Raw genomic sequence first — 23425 nt, 5'->3', positions numbered from 1 at the left:
TAACTTAGACTAATATAAACACAAAACTAGGCATTTTATGTAAAGTCAGATGTACAACGCATACCAAATACATTTTCACTGTAGTTTCCCAAGGATTCTGCATTTAGAAATGCAAACTGCCATAATGAGTATGATATTATTGCCCAAGGCTAAAACATCAATTAAAAATTTTACAAATCATGCTTATTAAAAGGGATGCCATAAACCTACATTCTTCATTATATAAAAATATAATAATCAAATAGGATCTAAAAACAAGTTAATTCTAGAATCATTAAAACTATCCTAATCTCAAAACTGTAGTGGTAAAGTATGAACTTAACAGGAATATTGCTGATCTAATGTAAGCTTTCCCCCTGATGATTATGAACATTGACATAATAAATATTCATAGAAGTTTCAGTCTCTTAAAAAGATTCATTTTTACTTCTTTGGTTTTTGCTGATTTTTCTGCTACAAAGAAACAAAAAGATTATTTATGGTAATTTGTCTTATGCTTTTATTCTACTGTTTTGATTCAATGTTCTCTCATAGTATTCTTGGCCAAATATTTTCCTCTGATGCAACTTAAATGAAATTTTCAGGTCTTGCTAATGAATCTGTTCCAAATTTCCCCTTTCCCATTTACCTCCAATTAATCAGAATCCAGAAGGTTTGAAAATAACAAAAATTTTAAATGGTCAGATCAGAGTAGCATAACCATGGGGGGTTCCAAGTAGCCTGATTCAGAGCCAATCTGTGACTCTCAGAATTCAACAATTATCTATAATTGCCTGTTATGTACAATCAAAGCTCTCGCAACTGTATGCTGGAATTGTGCACCTAAAAATAGCAAAATGGAGCTTGGTTATTTTTAGGTAAACAGCTCTGGCAAATAGCAGAGAAGAATTGTCATTCCACAAAGGTATCCTCACCAAATTAGAGGTGCCTTCCTGACCTTCCCTTTCCATTATTGCTAAGACAGTGGCACTGATATGGTGTCTGAGCTAACCCATCTGAAGAGAATGATCATGTTTTAAACACTATTTTCAGGGACCTATGATTGGCTGGCCTATAATTTATATTATCACACTACATCATAGGCAAAGATCAATCAACAGGCATTTATTCAGCACCACCTATGTGCCAGGCACTGGTTATAAATAAAGTACAAAGAAAACAATCCCTTCTCATAAGGAGCTTGTATTCTAATGGTGAAGATGAGAAGCATATTTGTAAGTATATACATGAAGAAAAGGGATTAGGGACTGCACTTGTAATTTAATTTACATGTAGGTAACCTTAGGTAGGAAATTACTCTCAATGCAGATCTGTACCTATATAGATAGTTGCCTGGATCTCACTGGGAAGTTAAGTGACTAGCCCATGGTCATACAATCAGTATATAAGAGAAGTAAAACTTGAAAACAGGTCTGCCTGGCTATGCATCTCTTTATACCATAATACCACATTGACTTTGCTAAATAAGCATTTGTTGTTGCTCAGTCATTTTTCAGTTGTGTTGAACTCTCCATGGCCCCTTTTGGAGTTTTCTTGGCCAAGATACTGAAGTGGTTTGCCATTTCCTTCTCCGGCTCATTTAACAGATAAGGAAACTGAGCAAAATAGGCTTAAATGACTTGCCCAGGGCCATATATCTTGTACGTTTATGAAGCCAGATTTTTCCTGACTCCAGACTCAGTTTTCTACCCACTGCACCAAATAAATTCAAAGTAGTTAAATGTGAGGCAATTTAAGATGATGAACATTACCTTTTGGAGGGATAGGATAAAGAGGGGAGATTAGGAAAGACTGAATGAAAAAGGTGATAACATGAGCTCTGTCTTAAAGTAAGGAAAAACACACTTCAGAGGCAGAGTTAAGGAACAGTGCACCTTAGGCATGGTGACAAGGGCAAAGGCATGGAAGTGGAAGATAAAGTAGCTTGTATAAGGAACAGAGAGAAGGCCTGTGTGACTGGATAGCAGAATGCAGATTCGAGACAAATATCCAGTGAGCCTGGAGAGATAGATTGGAGACCACATTGAGAAGGGTTACAAAAGCTCAATAAGAGATTATATGTTGTCCTAAAGACAAAAGGGAGCCATTGGAATTGATTGAGTTGGGAGGGTTAACTAGAGTAGATTACATTTAAGGAAGATTGGTTCATCCTACATGCTACTACCATGCCAAATGACTTGTGTGTCAGTTTCCACATTTACTTTTCTTGAGAAATTAATGAGCAACTTGTATTTTGTTTCAGCAACAGGAACAAGATCCTACAAACCTGTATATTTCTAATTTGCCATTGTCCATGGATGAGCAAGAACTTGAAAACATGCTCAAACCATTTGGACAAGTAATCTCTACAAGGATACTGCGTGATTCCAGCGGTACAAGTCGTGGTGTTGGCTTTGCCAGGTAAGTATATATTTTTTTCTTTATTTTTCATTGCTGTGTCTTCTGCTTGAAGCACTTTAAGTAAATAAAGCATCGCCTTATTGGATGTTTCAGAGAAATAACTAAAAAAGCACTAGAAAAGGACAGGGAAAGGCATGTCCATATGTAGGGAAGCATTAATTTTTATTTTAAAATGTTTTTTGTATGTTCTAAAATATATTAAAATTGCCAAACAGAATTTTTAAATAAATCTGAGAAGATTGAATGTTTTGGAGCCACCATAAAGGAAAATTTCCTAAAAGTAATTGTCATCAATTACAAAGATGGTCATTGTGAGCACGCGCACATACATAACCATTTCACGTAATTCTTATCCTCCTTATTGGATAGAAATTTGTTTAACAATACTAATGGTTGTGTCTGTAGCATATTAAAGTTAGAGAAACAGTTTGCAGGCATTCTTGGATTCTTATTTAAGCCTCATAGCAACAAGAATGAATGAACCCATTGGTAGAAATTGATGTTTGGAGTGGTCGCATAACCTGACCATGTTCACATAGCTAGGAAGTGTCAGAGGTAGGTTTTGAACTTAGATCTGCAAAACCTCCATCCACTATTCCTTGTTGCCTCTCCATTAATTTTTTCAGAAAACATTCAATACCTTCCAGGTGTACTGTGACAAATTTATAATCCCCACTATTTTAGAAAGTGAGAATAGTGTATGCGTAAGCTTGGGGACTCTGAGCTACAATAGACTAAAGCCAGTCAGGTGTCTCCACTAATTTGACACCACTATGATGAGCTTCTGGGAAGGGTGAGGGGCACCAGTTTGCTAAGGAGAAGTGAATCAGTCCAGTTTGAAAATAATGAAGTAATGAGCTGGAGTCAGGCTGAGCAAAATAAGGAGACATAGTCTCAATAAAATGAAGTAAAATCAAATCAAATAAACTTCCTTATGAGGAAAAAAATCTTAAATAAATAGCAATTTTAAAATAAATACATAAAGAACCCTTAAGAAAATAGATTAGAAAATAAATAGAATTGTTAAGAAAAACTTGAATTTTTTACATAGTTTAGCTCAAACCTTCTATGATATATATAGAAAAACTAAAACCACTTATTAATGCTATCATATATAGTGGGTGAGTTCTCCATATTTTAGAATACAAAAGGACCTCCGTACATTCCAAGACCTTTTGTGTAAGTTGAAAATCACAAAATGGTGAACTCCATTATTTAAGAAGCATTCCTTATATGGACAAACTTGGGTATTTTACAACTTTCCTTAGGCTAATCAGAGCTACCAGGATCACTGCTCTTATATTCTCAAACCATTGTAACTAAATAGCATTAATGAAACAAAAAGAAGCAGTGCTCTGACATGAACACAACTTGTTACAAGCAAGAGCTCTGGACAAAGATTTATGCAGCATTATCAAGTAATCTGGAAAGAAAATACTGGATGCATCCTATCAATTCACAGGCACTATTGAGAAATAATTAACACTTTGATGGGGCCAACAGAGCCTATGCCAAAGGATCTTTTGAGACCTGGAAGAACTTTAATTTGGGTCAGTGCACTTAATCCCTGTACTGATACATATCAACTCCCAGATACAACTTAATAGATGACCTTCCAGAACTGCTGTGACCGTTCAATTCATCATCCTGTGGCCAGTCAGATAGTAATAAGTATATCTAAACTTTGCTTCACTAAGGGTCATTATAGAAACCTCAGGTGTGGTCTGTGGACGACTCAGGGTCCCCAGTACCCTATGAATGGATCTAGGAGATCAAAACTATTTCTATATTTATAAAAAGATGTTATTTGTTTATTAAAATAATCCTTTTTCCAACTACATATCTGTAAGTCTGGATTTTCTTCATATACTTTAACAAAAACAACATGGTGCAATAGTTGAATATAGAAACAGTATGAGAATCCATCTATTCTCCCTTAATTCAGACATTAAAGAGTTTTGCACAAATATGGAAAATAATGCCACTTTCTCTATTTTTAGAAAGCTTATTTTTTATTTAAAAAGTTATATTAACATATGGTGGGGCTTGTCTAAATATTCACACTAGATTTTTGTGTTTATATATCAATAGGATGGAATCAACAGAAAAATGTGAAGCTGTTATTGGTCATTTTAATGGAAAATTCATTAAGACACCCCCAGGAGTTTCTGGTATGTGATTTAAAATTTTATCAGCAACATGTTATATACTTCCATATATTTCCTTGATATAAGTTCCTCGGCATGGAATACATTCAACACATTTATTATATATTTTTAGATTGTTTCTTTTTTAAACTGGCAATTAGATTTTTTTTAAATCAGCTATTAGATCTTTTTATTAGTGAAAGAATACTCTAATATTTTCATGTTTCTCTTTATTTTAATTTCATATTTCTACCAACACTGTGCCGTATATAATACATGGAATATCTTAGTGGCTCAGTGGAGAGATAAAGCAAAGTACTGGAGACAGGAAGACCTGAGTTCAAAAATTGTAGTAGATAGTAGCTCTATTACTCTGGGGAAATCACTTAATCTTTGTGTCTCAGTTTCTTCATCTGTGAAGTGATAATGATAGCACCTGCCTCACAGAATTGTTATAAGGATCAAAAGAATTAACATGTAAAATGCTTTGTAAACCTTATTGCTCTGTGTAAGTGCAAGCTATTATAATTCTACTTTAGAGTTTTGTTTCTAACTAACGGGAAGAAAACTTAAACAGAAGTCTGCATGGCATATTTAATGGCAGCTATCATGCTGTTTTGTTATTTGAAGTTCTTAGAATGCCTGTGGTAGAGAAAGAAGGAAAAACAATATGGGCTGTTTTCAGTTTTCCTTAATTTCAATTTTATTGCTCAAGGTAAGATATTAATTCTCAGAATTTGCTTGTAACTTCCTTCATACAGCTGGATCGATTTTTCTCAACTGTTACCTCATTATCGACAATCCTGATAGTTGCCATTTAACAGATTCCCTTTACCCCTACCCATGTACCTTTAATAAGAATGGAGTGCCCCTACTGAGCACATCTTTTTCTGTTACTAGTATAACTAGCCCTGACCAATCTTAAATGGATTAAAAAAGAAACCCAGTGATCTATATGATTTTAGTGAACCCAAGATTTTTAAATGGCTTTTGAAAAAGGGAGGTTCTGGGCCACCTTGATTTTGCTATTCCAATTCATATAGTCTTTCAAAGGTTCTGTTCTTTTTTATAGTGAAGTACATAGGGAGGCATTAAACTCTGTTGAATGAAAGAGATTCCTCTTAATTTGGACCAAAAGTCATTTAAGTGAGTAGTCATCCTAATGATATTCATGAGCCACTATTGTTCAGTTTTTATTGTGCTAAATCCTCAGAGTTCCATTCCAACTGGTTTTCAATGAACAGAATTAAGGATCCATCCACTTTAGAAATTTCAACATCCAAATGAGTTTCATTTCAAAACGAAGATAATTTGTGAATATCTAAGTGATACACTAGACATAGACTACTCTTGGCCATAAAGCTCTGAAATTTGGTAACTAGTGCAATATATTCTACATACATGTATCCACTAAGCTGAACTTTATGGCTACAGGCTTAGATCTGAATTACAAAATGTTAAACAGTGTTTAATAGCTTCACTGAACCCTATGTCATAAAATAGCTTTAATTAGTAAAAGAATAAATAAAGTCAACCATAAGCATGTTTTTAAAGAAGGAAAATAAAAATCTGAGTTTACACATCCTGAAATTAGCCAACCAAGGTTCAATACCAGAGCAGTGTCAAAGGGAATTGTAAAACTGGAAGCTTTTTCTGAAATATACCCAGTCCCTCAGCTGTACAAATTTGAAAACCATTAGCTTTTGGTCTTCATATATCTGAATTCCTAAAACTAAAATTAAATTTTCCTTTACTAAAGGTAAATATTGCCTTTGCATTTCTTATGGTACATATCAGCCATTTAATAAATACTTGTTAATAACTTTTGTTTATTGATAGCACCTATAGTTCTCTACCCAAGTGTGCCCTTTGCTGTCATAACTTCTTTATTCTTTAGTTTTCTCCTCTTGCTCTTTTTTTTTAAACCTTTATATATTAAAACCAATATTGTGTATTGGTTCCAAGGCAGAAGAATGAAAAGGACTAGGCAATGGGACTTAAGTGACTTGCCCAGGGTCACATAGCTAGAAAGCATCTAAGTCAAATTTGAAACCAAGACCTCCCATCTCCAGGTCTGCCTCTAAATCCACTGAGTCTCCCCAGTGCCCTCTCCTCTTGCCCCTAATGCTCAGGGAGCTGAAAGAGTTTCAAGGGAGATGACTTGAATTATGTTTTATATCACAGCAAAAGGATAATTAGTTGTATTCTCCCTAAATAGAGTGGGTAGCAGCTAGTTAAATCCAGGGTTAGAGTGATGAAAAATTTCCTGAATCACATCTTTATGTTGTCATTTCTTTGTTTTTTAGAAATTAATTCCCAAATTAAAAAGTTTTTGTACAAACAAAACTAATGCATCCAAAATTAGAAGGGAAGCAACAAATTGGGAGACAATCTTTATAACAAAAACACTGACAAATGTCTAGTTACTCAATTTATAAAGAGCTAAACCAATTGTACAAAAAATCAAGCCATTCTCCAATTGATAAATGGGCAAGGAACATGAATAGGCAATTTTCAGTTAAAGAAATCAAGACTATTAATAAGCACATAAAAAAGTGTTCTAAATCTCTTATAATCAGAGAGATGCAAATCAAAACAACTCTGAGGTATCACCTCACACCTAGCAGATTGGCTAACATGGCAGCAGAGGAAAGTAAAGAATGCTGGAGGGGATGTGGCAAAGTTGGGACATTAATGCATTGCTGGTGGAGTTGTGAATTGATCCAACCATTCTGGAGGACAATTCGGAACTATGCCCAAAGGGCGATAAAAGACTGTCTGCCCTTTGATCCAGCCAGAGCACTGCTGGGTTTGTACCCCAAAGAAATAATAGGGGAAAAGATGTGTACAAGAATATTCCTAACTGTGCTAAAAATTAGAAAATGAGGGGATGCCCTTCAATTGGGGAATGACTGAACAAATTGTGGTATATGTTGGTGATGGAATACTATTGTGCTCAAAGGAATAATAAAGTGGAGGAATTCTGTGGAGACTGGAACAACCTCCAGGAAGTGATGCAGAGCGAGAGGAGCAGAACCAGGAGAACATTGTACACAGAGACAAACACACTGTGGTATAATCGAACGTAATGGACTTCTCCATTAGTGGCAATGCAGTGATCCAGGACAGTTCTGAAGGACTTATGAGAAAAAATGCTATCCACATTCAGAGGATTATGTATGGGAGTAGAAACACAGAAGCTGCTTGATGACATGGGTCGAGGGGATATGGTTGGGGATGTAGACTCTAAATGAACATCCTAGTGCAAAAACCAACAGCATGGAAATAGGTTCTGATCAAGGACACATGTAAAACCCAGTGGACTTGCTTTCATCTACAGGAAGAAGTGGGGGGAGGGAAGGGAAAGAATATGATTCTTGTAACCAAGGAATAATGTTCTATATTGACTAATTAAAGAATATTTTAAAAAAGAAATTAATTCCCAAAGGCAACTAGGTGTCCCAGTGGGTGGAGAGCCAGGCTTTTCTAATTTGTCCTCTGCTACTTCCTAGATGTGTGACCCTGGGCTTAACCCCCATTGCCTAAACCTTACCATTCTTCTCCTTTGGAACCAAACTTAGTATTGATTCTAATATGTAAAGATTTGAGAAAAAAAGAAAGAAATTAATTTACCTAATATCAGACATAAACATATTAAAACAAAAAACAAAAACAATGAATAAAATATAAACATAAAAACACATTAATTTCAAAACCTGATACGTTACTTCTGGATTATTAATACCTATACAGATATTTTAAAAATGATTATTCTGAATAGCCTAAGAAGCAGATGGTAGCAAATATACCAAAAGCATTTGAATACCCGTAACAATGTTTTGACAGTCAAGCCATTTTCTTACCTCTGAACTCTTACAGACTTTTCTGGTCTGCTCCAAACAGTTTAGTACTTAATTGCATACTGCTTTAGTCTTGTTTCCCCAATTTGAATGTAAATTGCTAAAAGGTAAGAAGCCTGTTTTCAATTGCATTTCTATCCCTACTAACACAGTACTAAGCACAGGAGTTAGTTAATAAATGTTTATTGATCAATGGATGGAATCTTCCATATTTTCTATTAGTTAAAACTGCAAAGTTGTCTTCAAGAACTTTGCAGAATCTACTCTAATGATCTAACCTGGGAGATCATAGAATCATACATAATTAGAAGGTCCTTTTAATTACTTCCATTTTTCTCCACTTAAAGCAAGCACTTTATTCCCTTCCTCCCAATAGAATCCTCCAGGTTCAGAAAGTGAAAAAAGCAATTGAATGGCATGCTTCTGCTTTCAATATTCTTTCTTCCTAACTACTGCATTCTAGAATTTAATCTTACACGTCCTATTATACTAATGTACCTTGTGTTTTCTGAATGCTTAGCTAAGTTCATACAAGTCAACTATAATTTCCCTCATTGGGGTTGAGGATTTTAAGAAATACAAATAGTTGTTCCCCTTAAATTAAGTAAAAAATACAAATAAAACACTATTCAGTAGATCAATATTTTAAATTAAAACAATACTTAATGCAGACCTTCTGTTAGACACGGCATATTTCAGAACATCCAAAGACTCATGATTTTATCCTTTAAGGATTTCATAAATAAACAGTTCGTCTCTAGATCTCTACTAGAAGTCTGTACAGCTTGGAGGAACTTGAGTAAGATTGTACTCTTACTATTTTGGGTACCACAATAAGGCATTGTTGTAGGTCTTTAGAAGAAAAAAGTATACAATCATTTACTAAGTGCTTGCTAATGTGCCTGCACTGTACCAAGCACTTGACAGAAAACTCATTTACTCCTCACAGCAACCCTAGGAAATAGGTGCTATTATAACCCCGTATCAAGGGCAAAACAGAGCTAGCAGTTTCACAAATTGCTTGGATTCACACAGTTAGTGATAGTCTGAAGCTGGACTTGAACTTGAGTTTTCCTGATTCTAGGTTTACCTAGAGCTATTTATCTCCTCTGCCACTTAGCTGCTAGAAGAAGAGGAACACCATAATTCCACAAATAATATTTCTGCAGATCTCTGAGTATACATTGCAAGCCATCAGCTCTTTTTCTTGTGTGATTATTTTCCTTATTTTCCAATAAGTCTTAAATTGTCAATTTTCCTATTTCATGGGAGGCTTTCTTCTAGGCCTTTTAAATTCTTTGAACAGAAGTATAATATTCAGGATATCTGTCTGTTGTTTCCCACTGACAAGCCATGAATGCCCCATTTCTTTGCTAATCCTGTATTTCCTGAATATCATTTGTATACAGTTTTTTTGCATATGTCATTATTAGTCATGTTTCACAGGTACCTTATACTTACTGTGTGTCTCTTCCATTGCCTTTTGAGTCACCCACAATTTTTATTTTTCTGAGGTTATAGGGTTCTATGGCATCTGTAGCATAAAAATAGTGAACTCCTGTATGAGGGAGAAGCTTGAAACTGTGAAGAATAATATTCTACCATTTCCCAAATGCAGTCTAAATTGTAAATTGTATCAGATTTATAAATTGACCTTTTGTACTACTTACTTATCCAAGACATAAGATGATAGATTTAGTCAGAAGGTCCGTAACAGATCCTCCCTCTCATTTTATGGGTAAGGAAACTGAGGTCTAAGAGATTAAGAGATTTGCCCAATGTCACATGGATTAATAAATGATCCTTTAATATCAGATACATTTTGTCATTGAACCTGCCCAAAAAGCCTTCCTAGCTTAATAGAACCTATTAGAACTTCTACTGACACAACCCCAGATTTTGGGGTCATCTTCACCCCAAGGTGAAAAATCAGGAAAGGAATTTTGTGAAAATCCTCAAAAAAATCTGCAAGCAATTTGGTGGTTCATTTAATAATGTAACTTTGTATGTTGGCATAAAACCAAATACTGCTTGGCATCAATTTCTATGTTGCCTATATTGTTGGTAATTTACCAGAGATGTAGTTAAATGAAGGGAAGAAAAATTCTTGAGTTTATTAGTATCCACAGTCCTCAATCTACCACTTCAAATTAACAAGTTTAAAACCAAATTCATCTTGATTCTCATACTTTTAAACTGTTTGAAAATGTCTATTAATCTGAGTTCATCTGCTTTAAGACCTCGAGATTAAGTTTTTCTTCATAGGCTATTCTTCAGGCAAGCAATCAGTCAACAAGTATTTTTTAAAGTGCTTAATTTAGTGCTAAGTAGTCCTAATAAAGCTAAAATAAGACGTGCTAAGTACTAGGAATATAAAAACAAGATTGTTGTAGGTCTTTAGAACAAAATTAAAGCTCATTGAGGGCAGAGACCTATGGAGAAAACATGTCTATATACAATGCTGAATGGGGAGGAGATAACCATGAATAGAAAAGCCCAGGATTTGGGGGGGAGGGAAAAATTGGCAGTCTTGAAGGAAGCCAGAGATTCTAAGAGGTGGAATTGCAGAGAGAGATTATTCCAAGCGTGGGAGCCAAACAGTGTGCAAAGGCATACAGATGGGTCAGTGAAGTTTAGTACCAAAATGGCAAGTACGTTATATGGCTGGATCATGTAGAATGTATGAAGGGGAATAATATGTGAGAAGACTATTTTGTAAAGAGCTTTAAACAACAAATAAAAGAGTTTATATTTCATTTTAGAGATGATTAGAGTCTTTGGCATTTTTTTATTTATATATGTGCATATATATATTTTTTTAACCAATTACATGTAATAAAAAATTTCTACACCAGTTTTCCCAAGTTAGATGATCAAACTAATCCCTTTTCCTTCCCCCTCTCAGTGCTTTCAGGCAGTTTAATCAAGGTTATACATGTATTCTCATGCAAAACATATTTCCATATTAATTTTTGTGAGTAATCTTATAAAATCAAAACCCCAAAATATGATCAAAATAAACAATTGAAAAATTGTATGCTTTCATTTGCGTTCTGACTCCAACAGTTCTTTCTCTGCAGGTGGATAGCATTCTTTGTCCCAAGTCCCTCAGAATTGTCCTGGATCTTTGTATTGCTGATAATAGCAAAGTCTATCACATTTGATCATTCCAAGGTATTGCTGTACTGTGTACAATGTTTTCCTGGTTCTGCTTATTTCACTCTGCATCAGTCCATGAAGGGCTGTCCAGCTATTTCTGAAATCTTGTTCATCATTCCTTACAGCACAATAGTATTCCATCACCATCATATCTTGAGTATGGTAGTAGCAAAGTCTAATCTGATCTTCTGGGAGATCTTCTTAGTACTATAGTTAAACTTCCTTGTCACACTAGAGCAGGAGGCTGCTAGGGAAAGTCTGTTGATTATGCCCCTCTCTTGGCCCAATAATATATGGATACCACTTATAAATTGTTTTCTGATGTAAGCTTAATATTCTATATGCATATGTGGGTATATATTTTTAAGTGGGTTTAGCTATAGCCTGTAACAGGTTTTTCTCCAAAGTCACATTCATGTTATCTGTTGACAAAGTAGATCATATAAGCAGAACTAGGAAAACATTGTACACAGTATAGCAATGCCTTATCCTACCCACCCTCCACTCCTCCACAATAAAGTCCACACATCCCCAGAAATTTGGGGTCATCTTCACCCCATGGTAAAGCATTAAGAAAGGAGTTTTGTGAAAATTCTCTAAAAAATGAAAACAATTTTGGCGTTTATTTAACAGTGTAAGTTTGTATTAGTGACATAAAACCAAATATTTCTTGTATCAATTTCTATGATACCTATATTGTTGGTAATTTACCTGGAATATAATTAAATTAAAGGAAGAAAAATACTTGAATGTATCCACTGTCCCCAAAAGACCACTGTAAATTCATTTAATCCTTAAATTTTTAATATGTTGGAATATTTTTCTGTACCAGAGATTTACTACAATTTTAACTACTAGTTATCTTGCAGAAAAAGTCAGACTTAGTTTGAAGTCCTTAAACAGAGTACAAAAAGGCTGAAAAGCTTTAAACAAGTTGATAATTTGTGTTTATGCATTTCAAAGCAATCTAAATGAATCCTACAGAGAGATTTTCACTGTCAACCTAATTACTTACAGGTTAAAAATATTGGTATAAGAAACAGCATGGTGGGGATTTTTTTTACACAAAATGAATTTAGAAACTAGGGGTGAGAAGTTTTAGTTATATAGAGCAGTAGTCCAAATTAGAAGTTCTGTTGAAGGCCAACACAGGGCTGAGATTCAGAGATTTGTCTAAAAATGATTTTATAGTACCTCTCTAGAAGAGAATTTGGTTTTTGAAAAATTTAACAGAAATAAAACATGCTTTCTGGTGCCTCACTGCTACATAAAACAGCTCTATTCTAGCATTTCCTTTATGCTCATCTGTTCGTGACTAATAATAATTCCTTAAAACCTCTCATTTATATAGTGCTTTAAAATTTACAAAGCACTTTCACATAAATTATTGTGTTTGAGACAGTTTATCATATAACCTTTGGTGCAGTCCATCTAGAGGTAGCCAGGAGACCCTAGTGAAATCTGTAGACAACTATGAAAAGAAAAAAAATGAGAAAATAAGTCTTTGGGGGAAAAGATTTTCCATGGGAGAGCATGAGATAGGAAAAGAACACATAAAAGAGGGGAAGAAGAGAGGAAAACAGAGACCAGAGTCAAGCCAGATTATTCACTGGGGCACTTTTTGCCCAGCATGGGACTGTTACTCCTTCTGTATCCCCTGCTGCTCAGTGCCTGCCCTTGAGGTAATTAGGGTGGGATTCTAAGTGGACCTACACATGTGACCGCTGACAGTCTGACCCTAAGAATTTAGCTTGCTTTGGATATGCCTTCTATGTTAATCCTGTGGTTGCCTTTGACTTGTCTAACTAGGACTTGAGCTCAAATGGCACACAGCAGAGCAAGCCTCAGAAAACCATTCCTCTTTCCTCCATCTGACCTATCTTCACGTGTAGGCTGAATAGAGGCATTGTCTTTGCCAAAACCCAGAAAAATAACTCTTCTGCAAGGAAAAATAATTGTTGTGGTAGAATGAATGTTTTTGGTTTTTAGCATTTTCATATAATCTGGAAGTTGGTCAAGAATTTTTATTATCCATTTGGTTCCCTTAATACCTCAGTCTTTACTTTTTATTAAATGGAATTCCTTGAAAGCTATAAAGAAAAAAATTATACTTAAAATTATCTTGAGGTTAATATCCCTTTTCTGAATTGTTCCTTAATACATTTTAATTGATTTAAAGTTATTTGAACATACTCCATTATATGTGATTGAGATATAAGGCATTACTTTACTCCTGAATTGGTTCTATGTGTAAAGTTCTTCACTTATGATCCATAGTTCACCCTTGATTGGGGAACAAGTGCCCATGGGTAGATTTCAGGAAGTCTATGAACTTTGCAAGGAAAAAAATCTTACTTTTCACTGATTTCTAATGGAAAGTTTAGCATTTCCTTCAGCTATTAGTGTAGGCAAGAAACATTTTTCCGAAGAGTCTATATACATTTCACTAGGTTACCAAAGATGGGGAGAGGGTCAATGATACAAAAATATTGGTATCTATATTATTGAAATAGAATTATTAGCAAAATAACTATACATATTTGTATACTCATAATAGTTCTTCATAATTATGAGGGCTCACAATGTACCCTGAGAAGTAGGCAGCAAAAATATTATTTCACTATTTGAGAGATGAGGAAAATGAAAATCACAGAGTTTAATGTAACTTGCCCACAGTCAGACAGCTAATAAGTCATATAAACCTTGAGTCCTGGTCTTAGGAGAGTAAATTCATTTGGGGTTTTGCCTATATATGCTCCCAACTCCCTCCTAAATGATCTAAAACAAAACAAGGTTTTCTAAAAGAAAGTTCTGTTGGGTGTTTCCTGCACCCCCATGTACCTGCATGTTCTGCATGTCCAGCTCTGCCTGTGATAGGACAGCTGTAAGCAATTGTTATTATAATCAAAAACACCCACCCATAGTCGGTTTTTTAGAAGCCCAAGTTACAACCTTTTGCTATCAGGTTCTGCCAACTAAAAGCAATAAGTTGCTGAGCAGGGTTTTATTAAAAGCGTAAAAATTTTGGATGCAAGATGCAGGTGTTGCTATAAAACTATAGACATTTTTTGGGGTCTTTTTAAAAAGAGGATCCTAGGCAATAACTTTAAAACAAAACCAGCATTTGAACATTCATTATTCAATAGGTGGCTATGTTAAAGTAAACTGCCACAAAGTTAATTAAATCAGTGATGAAGAATAGAGAGAAAAGTCCTAGAAATCAAACAAACAAAAAGACACTATTGATAAAATAAAACCAGTCAAACTTATGCACAATCCAGAAAATACAGAAATGAAATCTTCTTATAATGGTATAGAAAATATTGGAGACTGGCTAACTCTACAAGCCGAATGGAGGTTTAAAACACTGCATGTGGGTAAAGAAGACAGAGTAGGATAAATTGTAACAAAATAGGTATAGGAGGAAGAACATCTGTTTAAAGAAAAAACAGCCAAGTATGCTGTTTAGTTACAATAACAGTTTAGACCCAAAACGAAGAAGGGTTTAAATGCCTTTGTTGGAAACAAAACTGGACCTCCTAGCAGCATGAAAAGAGATCAGGAAATGAGGTTACCCATGTTGAAGAAGGGATATAGTTCATGGATCCAATGATAGGAATCAAAAAGAAAATTCCTTATAGTCACATGAATGGTCAGCAGAATGCAAAAAAGTAAAGCAAACTAGTTATGTAGTAAGCATCCCCAGAATATAGTATTTGAGGCACTTTGAGAATAACAAGTTAAGAGTTGCTTTGCAGAACATTATTTTTAAAATGACAAGAATCTGAAACAACTTTTTATCAAGGGCAATTTCAGTTTCATAAAATGTTTGATTGGGATCAAACACTGAATAACTGGAAAGGGAAAGTTTTCTAAGTAATATCTTCTTCATTCAGCTGTACTATCTGCCTGTGGCTAACTGGAAATAGCTAATTGAGAGCTACTAATTTAGGATACAACCACAACAGGAAGATTAGCCCCTTAAAATAAGGGAGAACATAGAGATCCTCAGAACAATTTGACTTAGATAAGTGAATGGATTTTCCAGGAGAACATATCATGAGACTGCAGCAGTTACTCATAACTGGTATTTTTTTTTTGGTTTTGTTTTGTTTTTGTAGTGTTGATTTTTAGGCTACCCATTAAAAAGATGAGATTTAAATCAAAATTGCTGTAGCATTTCTGCTAACAACATGGGTAAAGAAAAAGCTTACTGGAAATGTCCAGTAAGTTACCATGTGACATCACCCACTATAACTGGGTCACTTTGGATGGAATTTTTAGTGCCAAACAAATAAAAAAAGGGTTTTTTTTTGTTTTGTTTTTATTAAAACCCTTACCTTCCGTCTTGCAATCAATACTGTGTATTGGTTCCAAGGCAGAAGAGTGGTAAGGGCTAGGCAATGGGGGTCAAGTGGCTTGCCCAGAGTCACACAGCTGGGAAGTGTCTGAGGCCAGATTTGAACCTAGGACCTCCCATCTCTAGGCCTGGCTCTCCATCCATTGAGCCATCCAGCTGCCCCCTAAAAAAAGTTTTGAAAAATTTTATCACCATCAAAACTGTATTCAGAACATAACAGCTGAAAATTGGAGTGATTTGATCAGTATAGAGTACTCTCGAGGTTCCAGCAGTATGTATACAATCAGTATCTTATTTTTGTGGTGTACAACCTGAGACATTAACAAACATCCAAAGGTTGTACTACATTATTCTGTGCTTAAGAGAAATATTGTCTTTTATTTCTGATCTTAAATAGATCACTTTTTATTGAAAACTGAAAAGAAAAACCTTCTAATCTGACCGATGACACATATGTACCTTTGCTTTTTAAAGCACTCTTCTGCTCTCAGGTTTTGCAAAACCTTGAAACAGGAAATAGAAAAGGAAGTTACTAAACAATGAAATATTAGTTGTCTGTGTTAGCAAAGGTAGTTAGTCAACTGTCACAATTAATACACATCACTTTTTAAGGGTTTTTATTTCATTTTTTCCTGTTTTCTAGCTTTTGAATTCATGGAGATTTTCTCTAAAACAGCTTCATTTTGTTCTTTTTAGGCCAAATTAGGATTTTTTATCTATATTATTTTGATATGATCGCCTTTTCCAACTGTCTGTAGAGGATAACTATCAGTTAGGATCACTTAGCTAGCCCACAAAGGTCTCATTTGCAAAAGTCAGTTTTCCTGTTTATTTTCTGGTTAAGACCCTTCAGAATAATTTTGAACCAGAAAGGAGGAAGCTGACAGACCTCAAGTTACATACATAGTTGTCCATTTTTTTCTGTGAAATTTTATAGCCTTGCATATTCTGCATTATATATGTACATAGTACATAGGTACTTTGTTATATGCTAAGAAAAACAAAAATTTTCTTTTTTATTCTTTTCTTTCTTTTTTATTAATAGAATTTATTTATAAATGTCTCAACCCCTTCCTCCCATCCCTGAATCATAGAAGGCATCATCCAGAACATAGATATGTGTATATAAATTGTGTCTTTTGTGTTTCAGTTTTTCAGTTCAGTCTGTGGAGGTAACACTCACAATTTATTCTGGAAGTCTTAAATCTATAGTTGTAGATGATGTTCTCTTGGTTCTACTCATTTTGCTTTTCATAAGCCCATGCTTTGCAGAATTTTTTAAAAATTAGCCTGCTGATTATTTCTTTTGGCACAGTAGTATTCCATCACAATCGTATACAACAATTTATTTAACCATTCCCCAATTGATTGATACATGCGTATAAATATACATGTATGTGTGTATATATACAGAGATCTATATAAACTTTTTCCAAATTTATATTGTATGTATTTATATTTAGTTTTATACATATACTTTGTTTTACCCCAACAAAATGTAAGCTCTATGAGGGCAGCAATTCTTTCATTTTTGTCATTGTATCCCCATTGCCTGACTCAATACTTGGCATATATAATAGGTGATTAATGAATACTTGAATGTTTTATTGATTTCTAGATGCAAAAAATGACAAAGTAATAATACTTCAATACTTTGAAGATCCATGATCTCATACATATTCCCTCTACTGAGACCCGGTCACTATTCTCCTACTTTTTAGACAATTTTCACGAGTTGCTATGTCCCCACCCTTAAGTGATAGCCTTGTTGGTATTACCAAACTTAGGTAAATTGATTTTTCAGCCCACAGATTGACAGTCTTTACTCATACTTCCAGCTTGGGAAAACCTAACAAAGTTAATACTCTGTTGGCCATACCTAAGTTTATCTCTACACCATGATAAGTATGAGAACAGGACTTCCATGGAATAACAACAGCAATAATCCCTGCCATTTTTAGGGCACCTGATAATACTCAAGAGTTTAGGGCAACTAAGTGCTCAGCAAAAAGCCAGGCTTGTAGTCTGGAGGTCTTGGGTTCAAATTTGGCCTCGGACACTTTCTAACCGTATAGCTGTGGGCAAGTTATTTAACTCTAGTGGCCTAGCTCTTATCGCTCTTCTGCCTGGAACTAATATTTAATATTTATTCTAAGAGAGAATGTAAAGATAATACTCCGAGTATTTTACTTATACACATAAAATGGTAAGTGGAATAGATTGTAAGAATCATCTAGTCCAATTCCCTCATTTTCCCCCATTGTCTCATTTCATTTTCACAACTACCATGGTGGAAAACTATATGTGTATGCCCTTTGGTTCTGCAAAGCAACTTGACTGATTTTAACCAATCAAAACAGAATTTTTTCCCCTTCAAAGTAGTCAATTCAGGATTTTATTTGCATGTCACATTTATTGCAACAATACTGTCATTATTCATAACATTTTGAGACTAGTCCATTAAAATTCCCCAAAGATTACAGCATTGTTCTTATAAATATCTGTATGGCAAATTTGTGCCTTAAGGATTTGTGTGATTTTTTGCCAAGTTAAAAGTCATTCAGAGTCAAGTCTGATGAATAAAGTAGATGAACAAACTGGGTGATATCATCACAGTGTGAGGAAGGCAGGACAGCATTGTTAAATGAGAGCTAAGTTTGTAGCCAGAGCATTGGAGCCTGAATCCCAGCTTTGTCCCTTACTGCTTATGTTACTTTGGGGAGGGAGAAAGGGTTCAGTTTCCTCATCTATAAAATGACCTGATCTTATGGTCTTGGGGCACAAATGATATGTGGACATAAAGTAATATGACTGATTAGCTTCAGTGACTCTGGAGGCTGTAAGGAATTCTTAAAAAAAAAATATTTTTTTAATGAGCAGTATTATTGGAATAAGCCTTTTTAACTCCCAAGGTGACTACTTTGAAGGATGATTTTCATTTAAAATCTGGTGTGTTTGTTTCCAATAAATAAATATCTCATTACAGTCAGACTATATATATTATACATTCAGTTTGTTTGCTTGCAATCTATCTTAGCCTTTATTTCTGACACCATTTCCCCTGCTTTCATGTTAGCAAAAATGGAAGGAAGACAATAAAGTGGCATTCATCATCGGAAGGATTTGGATTGCCTTTTATGTTTTAAATTTCATTAAAACCATTTTTGAATATTTTGAGCTAGACATACTTAATTTGAACTTTATTTCTAGAGTACTATAGAACATAATTTGAAGAATTTTAATTTCAATTTTAGAGGGAAACAAATCTCTGCCTTACTCTTTATTTCATGAGCACATATAAATGAATGAAAAATATCACATTTTTTTAATATTTAAGAAATGCTCTGTGTAGAACTATGGAATACTGGCAATGAAGAAAACCCTCTTTGAGCTAATTTTCTGCCTCTTTCAATGTATGGCTTAAATCACGTTCTCTCACATTCTTTGGTCTAGGGCTTCTATAAGCTCTGAAGTTTACAGAGAAAATTCTCCTGCTTGATAAGGGACACAGTCCAGTGTTCCCAATGTCCTTACTAGTAGTAAACATCTTCATTTAAAAAAGTAAATACATTTGCAAACCCCCCCCCCCATAAAATCTAATTAAATAATTCAAGTTAAGCTCTATACCGCTGGAGAAATAAAATTCATATCAATTATGCACATCTGCTACCTAAAAATGTCTAGAACCTCTAGAAGATGAATTCTTCTCCATATCATTTATGTTCCTAGAATACATTTAAAATAAATGAAACTTCAAGAACTTTTAGAGAAATGTAGTTTCTCATACAGAACAGTTTTGCAACTATATAGAGCAATAGTGCATGAAAACAAAAGTAGTTGCTACAACCTCCGTCATTCATTTCTAGATTGCATTTTTTAGATGACCAACTGTTCTTCTCCCTTGCATCCCATAAAACTATTGTTGACTTGGCATTAGGCAGACCAAAGCATCATTGTTCTGCAAAGATCAAAGAAAGAGGAAAAGATCCTATATGTACAAACATATTAATAGCAACTTTTTTTCATGCATAAGAATAGAAAACTAAGAGAATATCTGTCAGTTGGATAAGTGTTCAACAAATTGTGTATAAATAAAATGGTATTGTGCTGTTAGAAATGAGGGAAAAGGCTATTTGAAAGATACATAGAATGACTTGTGTGAATTGATGCAGAGTGAAATAAACAAAATCAGAAAAACAATATTATAAAAATGAAAATTTTTTAAAAACTTAAGAACTCTATTTAATTAAATGATTAACCATGATTCCCAAGGACTAATGAACAAAAATACTGCCCATCTTGTGACAGAAAGCTGATAAACTAATATGTATAATGAAAAAGATTTTTTATGGGAATTTATTTTACTTAACGATGTTTATGTGATACTGGAATTCTGCTTTTCCCCCCCTGTTTCACTAAGGTGGGGAAGATGAGAACAAAAAGATAGATGCTTGATAATTTTTTTAAATGAAAAACTAATTTTTAAAAATACACTATTGAAGTGCATTAAATGGAATACAACTATTTTCCTAAAGCAAATAGCTCTGTAAAGTAAATAGCTCTGTAATCTTAAATTTTATTTTTACTATTCAGTAATAATTTTTTACTAGTGTAGTATTTCAGGAAAAGCAACTGTTTTCTCCAAGATATAAGATACCTGCCAACATACTATATGTTTTAACTCATCTGTGGAATAGGCAAAAAAAATTTTTTTTTTTAATGCATCATTGAATCACAAGGGCAGTCATTAGGGCAGTTAGGTGGCACAGTGGGTAGAATGCTGGGCTTGGAGTCAAGAGAATTTGAGTTCAAATCTGACCCAGGTACTAATTGTGTGACCCAAGTCAAGTCACTTAGCCCTATTTTCTACCATTTCTTCATCTATTAAATAATCCCAAGAAGGAAATGATAAACCATTCTAGTATCTTTGCCAAGAAAACACTGGATGGAGTCATGAAGAGTCATACTCTAGTTAGCAAAATAATTTAGTCATTTTAGCTTTTTTTTGTAGGGTTTTTTTTTTTAATTCCTTCTTGACTCTCTCTATGATTGTATACAGTCTAAGTGAATGAAAATGATTAAGAAATATTTTATTCACAAAAATGCATATACACATGTAAGAACCTTCAAGATGATCAAGTCACATCATGAACATAGTAAGCTCCTTGCTTTTTTTAATATTTTTTTTGCAAATAAGAAAAATTATAAAATTATACTTTTAGATGAAGAGCCTTAAAAATTAATTAGTGGGGTAGAGGTAAGGGGGAGTGTTATGTGGCTCAGTAGATAGAAAGTCATGCCTGAAGACAGGAGATCCTTGGTTTATATGTGGCCTCAGATATTTTCTAGCTATGTGACCCTGAGCAAGTCACTTCAATCCCCCATTGCCTCACCCTTACTGCTCTTCTGCCTTGGAAGCAATACATAATATTGATTCTAAGACAGAAGGTAAGATGGAAAAAAAAAAGAATTAGTAATGAGGTACGTATTAAAGGTTCTAGAAGGTAGCATCTCATATTTATGACATCTGAGATTATCAAATCCTCATATGATGATCAAATCACATTTTACAGGTCTGAATTTAGCATCTCATGATAATTAAAGGATCCCATTATAGAAGATGGTACGAAACAGTGTTATACATGTGTATGCCTTATATATATAACATATTTACATGTTAAACTAAATCAATGTAATGCACGGCTAAATAGGTTACACCACCAACACTGTTTGGCTGACTTGCCCTGAATTGTTGGAACAGTCAAATACTGTTTCTTGCTTTTTCCAGATTAGGTCATGTCTGTGAATAAAAACTAAAAATTTTGTACTATTCACTAGGCCAATTAAACTCCATAAAATCAGATTTCTTAAAAATCTGAGTCAGGAAGAAATAGTGCAAGAACATTTCAAATATGTGTTAATCCTTTGGCATTGACAAGTATATATTCTTCTACATCTCTCTGGCCATTTCTTCTTTCTCTCTATACTCTCATTTCATAATTTTATTTGTTCCTAAGATTTCTGTTAACTTCTTTATACAGATGGCTTCTAGATCTATGTGCCTATGCCTCCCTCCTGAGTGCCAACCCCACATTACTAATTATTTATTGGACCTTTTGAACTATTTTGCCATCAGTATCTCAAAATTCAGCACATCCAAACAGTGTCTTTCCACTCACACTCACCACTCTTATGAACTTTCCTTGGAAGTCATTTTGTCAATTACCCAGGTTTGAAATCATTTAATCATCTTCTGTTATTGACTGTTCCTCACCCTGCAACTTTCCAATCTAGTAAACCTTGTTGATTCCACCAATACCTTTCTTATTTGTCCTCTTCTCTCCACTCAATACAGCTATCTCTCTAAGACATATCTTCATCACTTCTTGCCTTCACTATTACAATAAGCTTCTTAATTGGCAAGTGTGTGAAGGATAGATTGGGATAGAGAGAAAAATGAGCAAGGAAACCAAAGTGATTTTCCTTAAACAGAAATCTGTGCATCTCACCTTCTTGATTATTAAATTCCAGTGGATCCCTATTACTTCTAGAATTAAAGTCTCTTGTTTGACACTTAAAACTTCACAATCTAATCCCTTCCTTTATCTCCAGTCTTCTCATGTATTACTCTCCCCACACAGTCTGTGGTCCAACTATACCATCTTTATTTATAGTGCTATATCTCCTCTTTGATCATTACCATCAGCTTCCTCTATTCCTAAAATGCCCTCTTTCACTATTTCTGCATTTTAGAATCCCTGGCTTCCTTCAAGATTCAGATCAAACACCACCTTTCTAGTTCTTCCCTTCCCCCTAAGTTGCTAATGTCTTCCCTGTGTTACAAGGGAATCACTTTAAAAGACTGATATATATTAATTTAAGGTCGCCAAGGAATCAGCTATGTAATTCCTAAATGAAAAACTCAAGTCAGCCGTCAGCCTTTTTTGGAGTTTAATTACAATAGGAGCAAGAAAGGAATTAGAGATATATATAGAGTGAGAAAGGGGAGAGAAGGGAATAGGGCTTAAATACCCCTTCTGTTTAGGCTGGGCCAAACGGCCCAAGCCCTTAGATAGCTGGGGCAAAGAAAAGAGATCAGTCCCTATTACTCACGTGTCCAAAATGGAGAAACAGTCTCAGAGGCCCCCACCTTCAGCTTCCTTCAGAGCAAGCTCCCCTGACCCAGGAACCACACCGACCACAAAAATCAACCCCCTCCAGTCTCCAGACCCTCCTCTCTTTAAGGACACCATCCAAGTTGCCTCCCCTCAGTCCTCACATCTACCAATCACTCTTCATCAATTTCCCTGTCAATGGAGGCTCTCGCTTAACCCAGGACCGCCCAGAGGTTTCTGGCTTTTTGCACATGTCTGTTGAAGGTCATATTTTCAAATGATTAAATCTATACTCCTTTGCTACAGCCCTTTTTAAATCCTGTTAACTTGAGTATGGTAGAGATTGGAATAATTAAATTTTGATCTAGGCTGCAGCCCTTACTC

At 34.7% G+C, this 23425-nt stretch overlaps 1 protein-coding gene across 10 annotated transcripts in view; it reads left to right on the top strand.

Annotated features, from left to right (window-relative positions):
- Positions 1-23425, top strand: part of RBMS1 (RNA binding motif single stranded interacting protein 1) — a 284075-nt gene that overhangs the window by 221970 nt on the left and 38680 nt on the right. For all 10 annotated transcript variants that reach the window (XM_007494251.3, XM_016433662.2, XM_056793945.1 and 7 more), the window contains 2 exons: positions 2243-2400; positions 4492-4571. In XM_007494251.3, the coding sequence (XP_007494313.1) occupies positions 2243-2400; positions 4492-4571 (238 nt within the window). The remainder of the gene's footprint in view (positions 1-2242; positions 2401-4491; positions 4572-23425) is intronic.

The sequence above is a fragment of the Monodelphis domestica genome, chromosome 4, assembly GCF_027887165.1.
Source record: "Monodelphis domestica isolate mMonDom1 chromosome 4, mMonDom1.pri, whole genome shotgun sequence".
Taxonomy (NCBI): Eukaryota; Metazoa; Chordata; class Mammalia; order Didelphimorphia; family Didelphidae; genus Monodelphis; species Monodelphis domestica.
The sequence above is the reverse complement of the archived record's forward strand: the minus strand, read 5'-3'. Positions and strand labels throughout refer to the sequence as shown.